The 12,810-nt window shown below is 38.9% G+C and overlaps 1 protein-coding gene across 4 annotated transcripts; it reads right to left on the bottom strand.

Moving 5' to 3' along the window:
- Positions 1 to 94: 94 nt before the first annotated feature.
- washc2c (WASH complex subunit 2C) lies at positions 95 to 12,756 on the bottom strand. 4 transcript variants are annotated; one of them, XM_023963445.1, is made up of 30 exons: positions 12,582 to 12,756; positions 10,673 to 10,816; positions 10,401 to 10,565; positions 10,204 to 10,272; positions 9,956 to 10,129; positions 9,784 to 9,877; positions 9,643 to 9,701; positions 9,408 to 9,500; positions 9,239 to 9,323; positions 9,047 to 9,103; positions 8,814 to 8,941; positions 8,641 to 8,722; positions 8,502 to 8,555; positions 7,762 to 7,929; positions 7,524 to 7,672; positions 7,311 to 7,421; positions 5,732 to 5,824; positions 5,550 to 5,651; positions 5,384 to 5,476; positions 5,120 to 5,295; positions 4,905 to 5,022; positions 4,434 to 4,814; positions 3,660 to 3,794; positions 3,469 to 3,573; positions 3,319 to 3,393; positions 3,034 to 3,093; positions 2,389 to 2,592; positions 1,586 to 2,260; positions 1,318 to 1,489; positions 95 to 691 (listed from the first exon to the last, which is right to left on the bottom strand). In XM_023963445.1, the coding sequence occupies exons 2-30, from the start codon at positions 10,814 to 10,816 to the stop codon at positions 549 to 551; spliced, it is 4,164 nt and encodes a 1,387-aa protein (XP_023819213.1). In that variant the 5' UTR covers positions 12,582 to 12,756; the 3' UTR covers positions 95 to 548. The 4 variants fall into 4 exon arrangements, with proteins under 4 accessions (XP_023819213.1, XP_023819212.1, XP_023819214.1 ...); XM_023963444.1 differs by having other exon boundaries at positions 9,637 to 9,701; XM_023963446.1 differs by lacking the exon at positions 9,047 to 9,103 and having other exon boundaries at positions 9,637 to 9,701.
- Positions 12,757 to 12,810: the final 54 nt, after the last annotated feature.

Below are 12,810 nucleotides of genomic sequence, written 5' to 3' on the forward strand. Positions count from 1 at the left end.
GGGACAAGTGGGCGGGGCAAAAGGGTGTTTTTCCAATATTGTGGGGGGAAAAGTACTTAAAGAAAACACAAAATACACCTGAAATAAACACTCATTCAGCAAAAAGATTTTTTAGTTATAAAAACAAATTTCATTTTAAATCACAGCCAAAGTTAAGAAATGATTAAATTTCTTATTACATTTATCAAAATGATTTAAGACAGTGAACATTTTGATATCTCATAAGCATATGGCACACAACAAAACAAATGGAATCTCACTAGGCAAAAGACCAATAGAAAAAAGAAAAATCTCTGTTTTATATCTGTAGGCCACATAGTTAAGCATATGCTATGCTTATAAAGTGCTACTATGTATTATAAAGACCATCGGTTTATATCAACAAAGATGCCAAGATTTTGACAATGTTCATTTTAGTCATCTGTCAAAAATAAGCCACAGAATGAATTTTTAGCAATAAATACTCTATCAACAGTGTTTAATATCTTTGAATTATTGTCAACGTCATAAGAAGGGATCTACAACTGTACAAGTTGAGCCTTTAAAAATCAGTTTCCACCCAGAGCATTGAGTGGATCATCAAACAAGTTGCTTGAGTTCGCCGCTGTACTGTTTTCCTGGGAAGATGCTTTCACTGATTTTTGGGGAGCTTTTGCCGCTGGTTTTACCGTTTTCACTGCAAAAATGTCATCTATAAAAAGAAAAGTAAAAAAAAACATTAGATTATTATGGCACAAAATGGAGCAGACAAATGAAATGAAAGAAAATTGTGTTTTTAACACGTTCTTGAAGTATTTTTCTGATGGAGGACATATATAAAGAAAATTACTTTTAAATTTCCATGTCTGAGTATTTCTGAATTTGTTTGTAGCTGTAACGTGGCAAGCCAGGAGCTCCCTGCTCTGCTCCATTCGGATAAATCCGCTTGTCGACTCAGCTAGCATCTAGGTCAAAACGGTGTGGCTGGATAGCTCCAGTTTAGCTCGCCATTTTTGTTGCACCGGTAAAGTTAGGGTGAGGTTGTGAGCGGCTGTCAACGACCGGGAGTGTGTGTAAACGAATGGTTGACAGGAAGTGGATGTGACCTTACTCTGCACCAACAGTCCCGCCCACAACTCAAAAGGTGAATTTCTAATTTACTACTGCTGCTCTACAAAAAACTATGTCCTAGAAAAACGACACAGGTTTTTTGATTTTGTCTAAAAACGGCAGAATCATAATTGGGAGACCACTGGAAACGCTTTGAAAATGGATCAAAAGATGATAGGAGTGGCACTTTAAGAGTTCATAGCGTGGAAGTATTTCACTGTTGCTTACCCATGTCATCATCAAATATTGATGTGATCTCTCCCTTTGTTTTAGACTTTTGTTTGGGTTTTAAAGTGTCGGACAGATCTGCAAAAATGTCGACGTCATCGTCAAACAAACTTGCGTCAATGGTCTTCTCCCTGTTTTTCTTATCAGGTTTAGGCCCAGAGAGCCCCTCATCCTGTAATAGATACACAGCCAAGAAGGAAACATTACTTTTTGATCATGTGAACAAATAACACCCAGCAGTTTTACTTTAAGTTTAAATGAATTGTACCTGAAAGATGTCCTGTTTTGAAAAACCACTACTACTTCTGAAGTCTTTACTGCTCGTGGATGTGGAACTGTGGCTCAGTCCAAACAGGTCATCCTCATCTTCTTCCAAAAATGACGAGGTTGTAGCTTTTTTAATGTCTGCCCGTGGTTTAACACTTTGGAAAAGGTCATCAGCATTGTCATCAAAAATGGATGAAACTGGGCTTTTTTCCTTGTCCTTCTTCACCGCTGCTGCATTACTAGCCTGAAGGGGGCCGGTGGAGGTTTCTCTAGAGGAAATCTTGTTAGGCGTCGGCCCAAACAGATCGTCAGAACCAAAGATGTCATCTTCATCGGATGACAGCGGTAACTTCACACCTCTGCTATTCTTAGCATGGACCTTTTTTCCAGAACTTGTTGAACCCGGCAGCGGTAATTCTGATGGTCTGGGGGAGCTTTCAGAGAGCGAGGCTTGAGAGGGGGAAGGAGTGGGGAAGATCGGAGGTGTCGTAGAGTTAGGCAAAGTCGGACTCAGGTGTGTTTGGCTGGACTCTTTGGGCTGAGGTAAATCTAAACTGGAGTGACCGTAGTTTGGCACTAAAAAGTCAGACTCGTCTGCTTCATTAGACTTCTGTGCAGCTTGTTGTCTTGCTGCTCTAGATTGGGGTCTTCGGAGTGCAGAACCTTTGACACGATCCTTGAAAACAAGAAGAGAATTCCACTAGTTAGAGAAAAGTTTAAAAAAAAGTAATATATATATATATATATATATATATATATATATATATATATATATATATATAAAGAAAAGATTAAAAAAACTACCTTGTGTGCACTCTGTAAAGTGGAGAATTGGACAGGAGTATCAAAGCTCACTCCTATTTCACTGTCTGTATGAGCATCAATAGGAGTTGTGGCAGGACTTGGACTCAGGCTGGAGCTGGATACTCCAGAGGAGGAGCTCAGGGGCCCCGACATGTTAGATACAGAACCAGGCAGCAATGCCGTCGGGTTGATCATCAGGCTGGCCTGAAGATTAAAAAAAGAAAAGCAATATTATTCCATTTATTTGTGGGGGTGAAAATGATTGTTTGGATCCATGAAACAAACTTTCGTTCCGATGCAAGACGACATGAAAAATCTGCAGCCTTAGAAGCACACATTTGTGGAAAACATGGAAGTTTCTCATAGCAGTTTCATGTAACAGCTATTTCAAGAACGAAATGAGGAAGAAGGGTGGAATGGTCCAAGAGTTAAAGAGTGAGAGCAGCTGCACTGAGAAAACACTTTCAGACAAGCAACAAACATTCATTTGGGTGTTTGTCCTGCAAAGTCTCAAGAACTTTTTTTTTTTGTTTTTAAATGGAGTTTAAAAATAGGATGATAGAAGCAGAAAAGGTGCGAGTAGGAACAGCACAGTTTTTCCAAAGAAGGACCGAAGATTTGATCGATTTAAAATGATAAAAGTACTTGAAGTTTTCCAATCCTGGATGAGGAATCTGAAGGTTTTACGGGCTTTGGAGCGGGTTTCTGTGTGGTAAGATTACAATGGGATTAGAGTTTTATTTGAAAAAAAGATTTTATTTAGCTAATTCAGAAACAACACTTGCTCTCAACAAGCAAATCAGCAGGCAGATGAGTCCATCATTTAAAATAAAAAACATAAAAATGAAAATGCTCGAAACAGCTGGATGAGCTACAGCTGGATGGGCAATAAAACATGGCAGCTGCAGCACATGCTCAAAGCCGACTCACTTGGATCTCTGACACAGGCTCAGGACTGGCAAGCGGTGCTCTGTCAGTAGGTTTTCTAGGTTTCTCTGCTACTTTCTGAAAAAGAAAATAAAACAAATGAATTGATCAGTTTGGATTTTAATACAAAGGTTGCTAAAAATGAATTGCTACCGGAGGAGCTTTTGGTTTGATGGAGCTGAAGAGGTCATCCTCATCCTCCTCATCATCTGCAAACAGACTCTGTGCTGTGTCTTTTGCGGATCCGAGCTTGGAGCTCTAGAGAGTCCAAGTATTTTATTATCAGCGCTGAGTGATAATAAACAACAACTCATAAAAGGAAGACATCAGAGAATAATAAATACATCGACTGAAGCATTGGGTGAGGCGGCAAAGAGGTCCACATCTGGGTCGTTGTCCTTCTGTTGGGTCTGACTGAACAGCAACTCTTCATCCAGGAACACACCAGTGCTGTTTATCTGCAGACGCTCTTCTGTGGGCTGGAACAGAAAACAAACCTCTTTTAATTTCTGTTGGTTAAAGAAAAACACAGCAACAAGCGTTTAAAGACCCGCTCTGATCAGCCGATTAGCCAACATCAAAAACAACTGTCATTTTCAAGGACATAGTTTCTGCAGAGTGGCAGTCCTTCATTTGCCTCCAAGTTGTATGTGTGTGTCTGTGTGTGTGTGGGGGAGGGGTTAGCGTGGAGCAAACCTGCATCCGTTCTCTTTCCTTTTGCTGAGAGCTCTCTGTTTACAGGCTCTAGCTTACTTACAACCCTGACCTAACATCACTGGTGTAACAAATGCAGCGGGCAACCGTTTAGACGCCAGCTCAGAGGAAAACAAAGACAAACATGGATGTAGTCGTCTACAAGCGGAAGCATCAGAATGAAGCAAAGTAGGGAGCTTGTGGCCCGCCCGTTGGTTTTTCTACATCCCAAATTCTCTGACAGATTTTTTTTCTCATCTGCTTCTGATTTGAATAAAGAAATACTCAGAAATACAATTTTGAACTTAATTTTCTTCATCAATATCCTCCATTATCAGAAAAACGCTACAAGAACGTGTTCATAAACACCAAAAACATGATTTTCATCAGAGCGGGTCTTTGGTTTACCCTTAAAGTAGACAAACCTCTGGAATCTTCTCTTCTGTGGGCTTTTTTGGTGTGACAATAGGATCTTTCCAACTCGACTCATCTTCCTCCTCTTCATCAAAGAGACTGACAGTCTTTATTTTTGCTTTGTCTTCCTTCCCTTCATCTCTAACATTTGTTAGTGGACTGTCCTTTGAGAGGAAGATGTCATCAGCCTCCTCTTTGTCACTCCTATCCTGCTTACTAGCAAGAACATCAATGCCGCCGAAGAGACTGACGCCTCCAGCCGGCTTCCTTTTGATTTCACCGCTCTCTTGTGGAGGTGAAGGACTTTCCTCTTCCTGTTTCTGCTGCGCGGAAGGCTGCTCCTTCGTCACCTTCTTCGACGCTCCAGGTGACTCAGAGATCCCAGAAGGGGGCTGAAAATTGTCCAATAATGTAACTGAATGATTCTTAACTATATTTAGCCTTTAAAAACTCATTTATATTTTTAAAAAAAGTGTGTTTACTTTAAAAAGGGATCCTGTGTTTGCATTAACAGCAGGTTTGATGCCAAAGAGGGTATCCTTATCTTCATCGTCACCTTCATCTTCAAACAGGAGAGCAACTTTTGGGGATTTCCTCTGACTGAATGAACAGCGACAGAAAAGACAAAGAAATTAATATTCAAAGAATTTGGATAGATTTGAATAGAGTGGAATTAAAGAGAAAATTCAGTAAATACCTCGATACTTTTGTCGGAGCAAAAAGGTCATCATCATCATCGTCTTTGTCAAACAAGCTACTCTTCTTGGATGTTTTGGTGCTGGGGAGGCTGGACGGGGCGCTGGTACTGGTCTTCATCCCTCCCGACTTGGGTTCTGGCTTGACCTGCTTGCTTTGTGAACTCATCCATTGGTCCTGTCAGTCAAGAAAGCAGTTTGTAGCATTTTCAATCCAAAGAAATTTGGAGACGTGAAGAACGCAGCGGCGAGGAACGTTTTCAGACCTCATCGTCGCTGAAAAGAGAGCTGGCCACAGCTTTGCTTGGTTGGGGTCCGGAGGGTTTTGCTTTCGACTTAACCGCAGATGCAAACAGATCCTGGAAGGTAAAGAACTATATTTTCGTGGCGTGCAATCGCTAACAGCGAACCACAAGTTTTGTGAAGAGATACCTCCTCTTCCTCATCATCAAACAAAAGGAACGAGGTTTTTCTAGCTTCTCTTTGGCTAGCAGGTTCAGGCTGAGATTGGCTCTTGGGTATTGTTGGAAATATCTGTGAAAGGGAAATGCAGATGAAGGGAAACCGATATGGGCTTCAAACGGTTTTATTTCACGGTTGCGTGCGAGTCTAACCGGTGCGTCTTCATCGTCAGAAAAGAGACCTCTGGTTTGGACTTTCCGAGTGCGCTCAGCAGAAGGTTTGCCGACATCAGCATCAAGAGCTTTCTGAAAATACAATGAGATGAACATTTCATTTAGTAGTTTTTTTTAAGAGAAAAAAAGAAATAAATAGAAGATTTGGAGGGAAACAAGATGGTTTTTAATAAAATTAAAAATGGTTCAGAATTAAATTCAACTCAACCGTTTGGTAACTAAAAAACAAATTTCTGTTTGTAACACGGAAAGTTTTTGACCATTTTGACTTGAGGTTGAACTTCTGTAACTAAACTGCATTTTCTCTGTTTGGTATTTCATGCTGGGTTAAGTAGAGTCAGTGGGAACAGATTGGTTCTTTGTAAAGTAAAGAAATTGATCTAAAAATAGATCAAACAGAACAAGTTTTGATTCTTTTTCCTTAAATTAGTGCAAATAATAGGTGCACCACATTTTTTGACGGATGCTTATTTTTAGTAACTTTATCGGCAGACTTCATGTTTCTTTCTTTAACCAGATTCTACATTTAGATGTTGTGATCTACTCATGTTTTTACCGTAAACTCACCAAGGTCACACTAAAATTATTGTTACTGAATACAGTACTGGATTCAAGTTTGTTCATTTTTATTACAGCATCACAAGGGAATTAGTTTTTCTAAGTGGTACTTACTTAGTAAAAATGAGAAAAATAATTCCTAAAGTGTTGGATTTTATGCCAATTAATTAAAAGAAAAGAAAAACAGTTCATATAATCCATGACAGTTCATCTCTTCAGATCAAATTTCAATTATACTTTTTTATGCATAAAGATCAGTTTTATTTTATATAAAGTAATCAGAAAATATCAGCTAGAAATGAACCCTAATCAGAATTAAAGTTGTGTGTAAAACAAATACCAGAGCTCTGAGACTCATCATTTCTGAATTATAATCAGAAATGACTGACCATGTCAAAGTTGAAAAGGTCATAGATTACTTTAAAAAAACCTTCAAACTGTAACTGTACTAAACGTGAGGGTTTCATTTGAATTTGCTTATGTTTGCAGGAAGAACACAATGCTGACTGCAGCTTAACTTAGTTCTGCAATTATAGTTATAAACCGAACTCTTACACTGAAAAAAATACTTTGGGGGCCTATGTCATTGTATTAAAATGAGTTTTTGTTTTTAATCTTAGTGTAAATTTTGGGATTCTTTGCTTTTGAAAGTTTTTAAAACAACATTTTTCAGCACAAATTAAGCTTACTTCAGTATTATAATTGGTTTTGTCATATTTCCTTTGCCAACAAGTTCTAACATTTTTCTTCACAATGTGATGTTTCTACACAAAAGGAAAAAACAAAGAAAAGCACTTAAATGACCAGTTTCATAATTGTATATGATCTTAGATTTATTTTCCGTTTCTCTGGACTTTCCCCCCCCCCTAAAATAGTAGCCCAAACCCTGTTGACTGAAGCTTTTATGTGCCTTTTTGGGAATTCCGTCATTTTGGGAATGAAAACACACTTAATTAGATTTTTGTTCTGGGTAAATTGTTTAAGAATTGTCTACTCAGACCTCCTCGGATTTTTCCGACTCCTCGCTGGTGGACGGCTGACGTTTTTTCAGGCCTTCGCTGAGTAAGCTTTTAGTGCCAGGACCAAAGACGGAGACGGCGCCTGGCAGCATCTAAAGACAATTGTCAGAAAAAAAATAGGAGTTAAAACAAACTCAAATTCTCCCAGTCATCATCTTATTAGGAAACTGGAAACTGCTTTGTTTGCTTTCTACCTTTTTTTCAGATGATTTTTTTTTCTCCTCCACCACCTCCTTCTTGGACTGAGTCGGCTGAGGGCTGTACTTTTCATTAAAGATGTCTTCCCCGTCTTCATCATCAAAAAGGTCGACTGCTTTCTTGAGTTTGGGTTTCTCTTGCACAACTGCAAATAAAAAAGTAGGATAAGAAATAAACAGATCAACTGCTCTGACTGTAAACCCTCAATGTTCACGATTTTTAAAATCAACTAACCGGAGTTGGGCTTTTTCAGGCCGTTTCCACTAAAGAAGTCATCCTCGTCTTCATCGTCATTATCGAACAGCCCACCCCCTCCAATGACATTATCCTTGGTGGCTGGCGCCCCGTTGCCTTTGCTCTCCTCTGAATCTGAGTCTTGCTTTGATACAAAGAGGTTGTTATCTATAGAAGAGAAGAGCTTGAAGTGAATTTGAGTTTGAAAATATGACATTTCCTGCCTCAGAAATCTAAAGTAATAAAAAAAAAAAAGAGCATCCAAAGAGCTTAAAGCTCTTTTTTTTTTTTTTTTTAAAGAAAAACAAAGTTTTTTTATTTATTTTCTTGGGACCCACCACTGTTACTCTGATTTTATTTTTTTGAAGTTAAATATTTAAGTTTGCTTTTGTAATTTAAACAAGAATCTTAACATCATTCCTGCAATTACTTAAGCAAAAAAAAAAAAAAAAGAGGCTGAGACGGCGTCATGTACTCTAACCTTTTAGCACTTAAATATTAAGAGGACACAATCTCACCTCATCAAAGTTTATTTTTAATAAAAAAGGTTTTTACTTGCCAGATTGTTATTTTAAGCATTTTGTGGATGCATTAAACAAGTAAATTTGTAGGACAAACTGTGAACTGCAAAGATCCTAAAAAATGCAAAACAATTGCATTTTTAACAAAATAATGTTGTGTTCCCTAAAAACACAATTAGAACAATTTGGATTTAGCTGAATGAATGGAACTGCTGCTACCTGGGAATATTGACACAGCTCCCACGGGAATTCTCTTGCTAGGTTTGCTCGATTCTACAAGAAAAGTCAGATTTTGGTTGAGCCTTGAAGTCACCCCTCCACACATCTCCCCTCTTCCACACAGAAAGCTTCATCTTACCTGCAGCTGTGCTTTTTAAGCTTTCGTTTGCAGCTTTTCCTTCTTGTGATGCAGGTTTGGAATTTTCAGAAAAAAGATCGCCCTAAATGACACAAATGGATGAATAAAAAAAAAATCTTTCAACTTTTGTGATGCACATTCAAACGAATACATTGATAATTTGTTTAATGTACCTCATCATCATCATCAAAAAGACCTTTGCCGCCACTGAAGAGGCCACTTTTCCCTCCAAACGGGGAGTAATCATCCTCTTCATCCATCTTAGGTGGCTTGAACATATCATCACTGTCCTCTTCATCAGCTGTCACAGGAAACTTTAATTAGGCATTTCAGATATAATGTTCTGCAGGGAATCACTGTGGTCTCAAAGTAAATGAATTGGAGTGATGATGAATAAATGTCCCACCCAGTGATGCTGCCGACTTTGATTCTGTCCTGCCTTTACTCCTCTTAGATGCCAAAGCTTCAAAATTATACAGATGAGATAGAAAAAAACTTCAAATGCAGTGATGGATAAAAAACTCATCTGTAATTTGCCCTTAAATCAAATATGATATGGAGATAAAAAAACAGAACTCAGCCGTTGATGGAGACTTACAGGCGCGATCTCCCTCAGGTTTGCTTACAGGTTCCCCCCTGATCCGAGCGTTGAGCTCCTTCGTAAACAGTGACGCGTCTGTGCTCTGAAGACAAAACATTTCAATTCCTCACTTCCAACAGCAACTACGAAATTTTTCACACGGACAAGAAACTCTTCTCAGGCCTACCTTAGCATCATCATCATCATCCTTATCAGAATCCCCAAAAATGTCGGAATCTTCTTCCTCCTCTTCATCATCCTCAAAACTCAGAGACGACTTCTAGATAAATGGAAGAAAATTATACATTTGCTTTAAAATGATTTTTTTTTTAAATAAATAAGGTCCTGTAAAGTGTTCATAAAATGTTTTTTTTTAATTATAAATCAAGTGAAATGATAAGGAACTAGTGTCTCACAATTGCCTCCTTTTCCTCTTCACTCTCCTCCATCACACTGTCCCGGTCGCTGTAAACGGACATTTCTGTAAAGAGAAAACCACAGTGAGAATGACAAAATCACAATGTGTAGATTAAAGTACAGAAAATAACATTTTAGAAGAATACCATCACTTGAAAGGTCACCAAGGCCAACATCATCCTGCTCCATAAAAGCTTGGGAACCAATCAGATATGGAAGTGGCCTGTCTACGTAAAGATCCTACGAGGCGGAAACACAAACCAAAAGTAAAAAGCAACAACTCCCCATGATGTGTTGACGTCGGGAACAAGGACTCACCTTAGGCTCCAGGATGGCCTCCTCTCTGTCTGCAGCGTCTTCATCTTCTGAGTCAGAGTTCCCCGCTTTGATGTCCAAATGCTCAAATGCAGACTCCAGAACTTTCAGACCGTAATTCACCGCTTCCTGCATTTTGGGGATCAGTTCTGCTTCTTTCTGCTCCCTCGTCCTCTCCTTGAGATAAAAGAAAGACAGTTATTAATACATGAAAATGAATAAATAAAAGTATTTTTTGGTGTTAAACATACCTGCTCTGGATGCTTCTGTACGACTTCAGGCTTTGACAGAGTCTCCTCCACTTCTTCATCATACACCCTCTTTGACAGAAGAAAGCAAAAACAAATGGCAGCTAAAAGACGAGGAACATCACACAAGCTTTACAAAAGCTGGGTGATTAAAAAAAAAAAGGAAAGAAAAAAAAACGTACTTAAATGACCACACTTACATTTTCAATAAACTGTGTATTTGAGAGCATAAGAAAGTCATTGAAGACGGAGTGCAAGCGGCTGTCTGTGGCCTTGGTATCACGGATCAGGCTGTCCAGCTGCTTTTCAATCTCATGCGTCTTGGACAACATTTTCTGGGAGAAGTCTTGGAGGTAGAGAAAAAGCTGCAAAGAAAACAAACATGTGAAGTAAAGAATCTGGCTAAGTTTCACCAACTACATGTGACTAAAGCTGTTTTTCCTTAATAAACTTGAAAGGTTTTTTGTCTCACCCCAGAGTCTGCAGCCAAAGACCAGTTGGCACTGTGTTGTCGAATCTCCTCGACGCTCCACGGTCTCTCCCAAATGTGAGCATCTTTCTCCAAAAGGTTGTTCCTATCTGGACCATTCGCCATAAACTCCTGCAAAGCGCTCATCTGCAATCAATTCATTGCATTTTGATTAAAGATTGAAGTTCTCTTCATGGATGCATTAGCCTTAAACAAGGTTTAACTTGGATTTCTGACAATGCTCAGTGGAGATCGGCCCCTGCAAGTCAATCAGACCTTAAACAGGTTAGGGTGTCCTTGGCAGAAAGAGCAGGCAAATGGGCAGACTGACTTTGAACCACAACAATAGCCACACTGTGACCAGTGGAGTCATCTCTAATCTGGTTAAGTGCATGAGTGGAGATGGATTCACCCATACATAACTTTACAAATACAGCCATTCGCAATTTCACTCTAAAACACACTGGCATATCTTGTGTAAACAATTAAAAATGAAGAAATTGAGACATTATTCATCTTTTCTCTGGTAGAGAGAAACACAAACAAACAAACAGGAAAAGCAGTGTCAGTGCACGTTTGAAACCAGCATACAATCTGCTTTCTTGAGTAACTTTGTGGGAATGATGTAAAGCATTTACACAACTTTGGATCCTCTTTTTGATTCTTTCAGAGAGTTTTTAGGTTCATTAAAACCGCCTTATGCAACTAAAGCAATACTGGCATCCGAAAGATACTTGTTTTAGATTTTAAACTTCTTTTTATTTAATATATCAAGCTATTTTATGTTCCCAGAAGAGCCCATGCTTAACCAGAACCAACAAGGCCCTTTGCTCTGCCAGCAACACCAGAAGCTCAAAACAGGAGCTGATAGCAACAGTTTTGCTTTGGTAGAAAACAACATTTCTAGACACAAATGCAAATATTGCACTTTGCAACAACAACAAAAAAAAAACTTAAAGCAATGCAAGATTTATTGCAAGGTAGAATGTTACGAGAAATAATAATAAAAAAAAGGACCAACCAAGTTTCCTTACATTTTGTTCATTGCTAAAATCAAAGACATCCAGGCATAACTGAGTCTGTACCAGCATCAATGGTCTCATGTCAAGACTCTCACTAAAATATAAAAGCAATTACTGAAAAACTCCATAGAACAAGTCCAGATTAAATAGATAACATGCAGTGTAAGTGCTGCAATTAGAAAGCACTACACATGACAGACATGCAATTCATTTAGTCATCCTAGCAAACAACAAGCAATCCGAAAATTGCCAGACATTTTTGAAGATTTCTGCAACCAAAAAGTTCAGACGTTCAATGATCAACCATACGTGAGAATGGATACGGTTGGGCTGTAGTATCACGTAAATGTGGTTAAACAAACCACAAGTGATCATGCCAGGCTTAAACAGCCAGCATGCACTTTCACTCTTGAGTCAAACGTTAACGTCGCCATGAGAAAACAAACCAGGAACAGAACATAATCCGTAAAAACCTCTTGCTGGTGACTGACACACTCCCACTCAAAACGTGACTTTTCACATGAGCGAAACAGAATGCGTGAAAAGAATGTGACCGAAATCCCCGAACGAATACAACTAAGCAGAGCTAAATTGTGTGTGTGTACTATGGGTAAATGATCAACCGTTTGAAATGTACTCATCATAGTGCAGTCTTACCAACATAAAAAATAAAGCACAATAATATGACTTAAATAATATATATCAAAACTGACGAACGCTCACTTGGTATGACCAAAAGTTAACAAAATGTCATTTCCTAATGCTAATATAAAGAATACTGAGTGTTTAGCTAGCAGCTAACTTCACTTTGCTAGCTAATACCAACCGTAAAGCGTACGCCACCGAGCAACAGAAAGTGATGTCGCGAAGTGAGTGACTCCCAAACTTACCTCAAACAGTCCGGCTCAAATGCTGCGTACAACGGCCAATTGTGGTCAGAAGAAGTTTTTTTTTAAAGATCGATTATGCTAAATGTGGCCTTTCCCTCATTGGTCTTCTGACAGCACAGCCATGTTATGTCTGCAGACAGTCACCTGACTGTCGTTGCTTAGCAACCCGGTGAAAATGGGGCGGAATAAACCAACTGCGCAGCGAAACCGGTGGCGCAGATTATCTTCT

The sequence above is a fragment of the Oryzias latipes genome, chromosome 15 (genome assembly GCF_002234675.1).
Source record: "Oryzias latipes chromosome 15, ASM223467v1".
Taxonomy (NCBI): Eukaryota; Metazoa; Chordata; class Actinopteri; order Beloniformes; family Adrianichthyidae; genus Oryzias; species Oryzias latipes.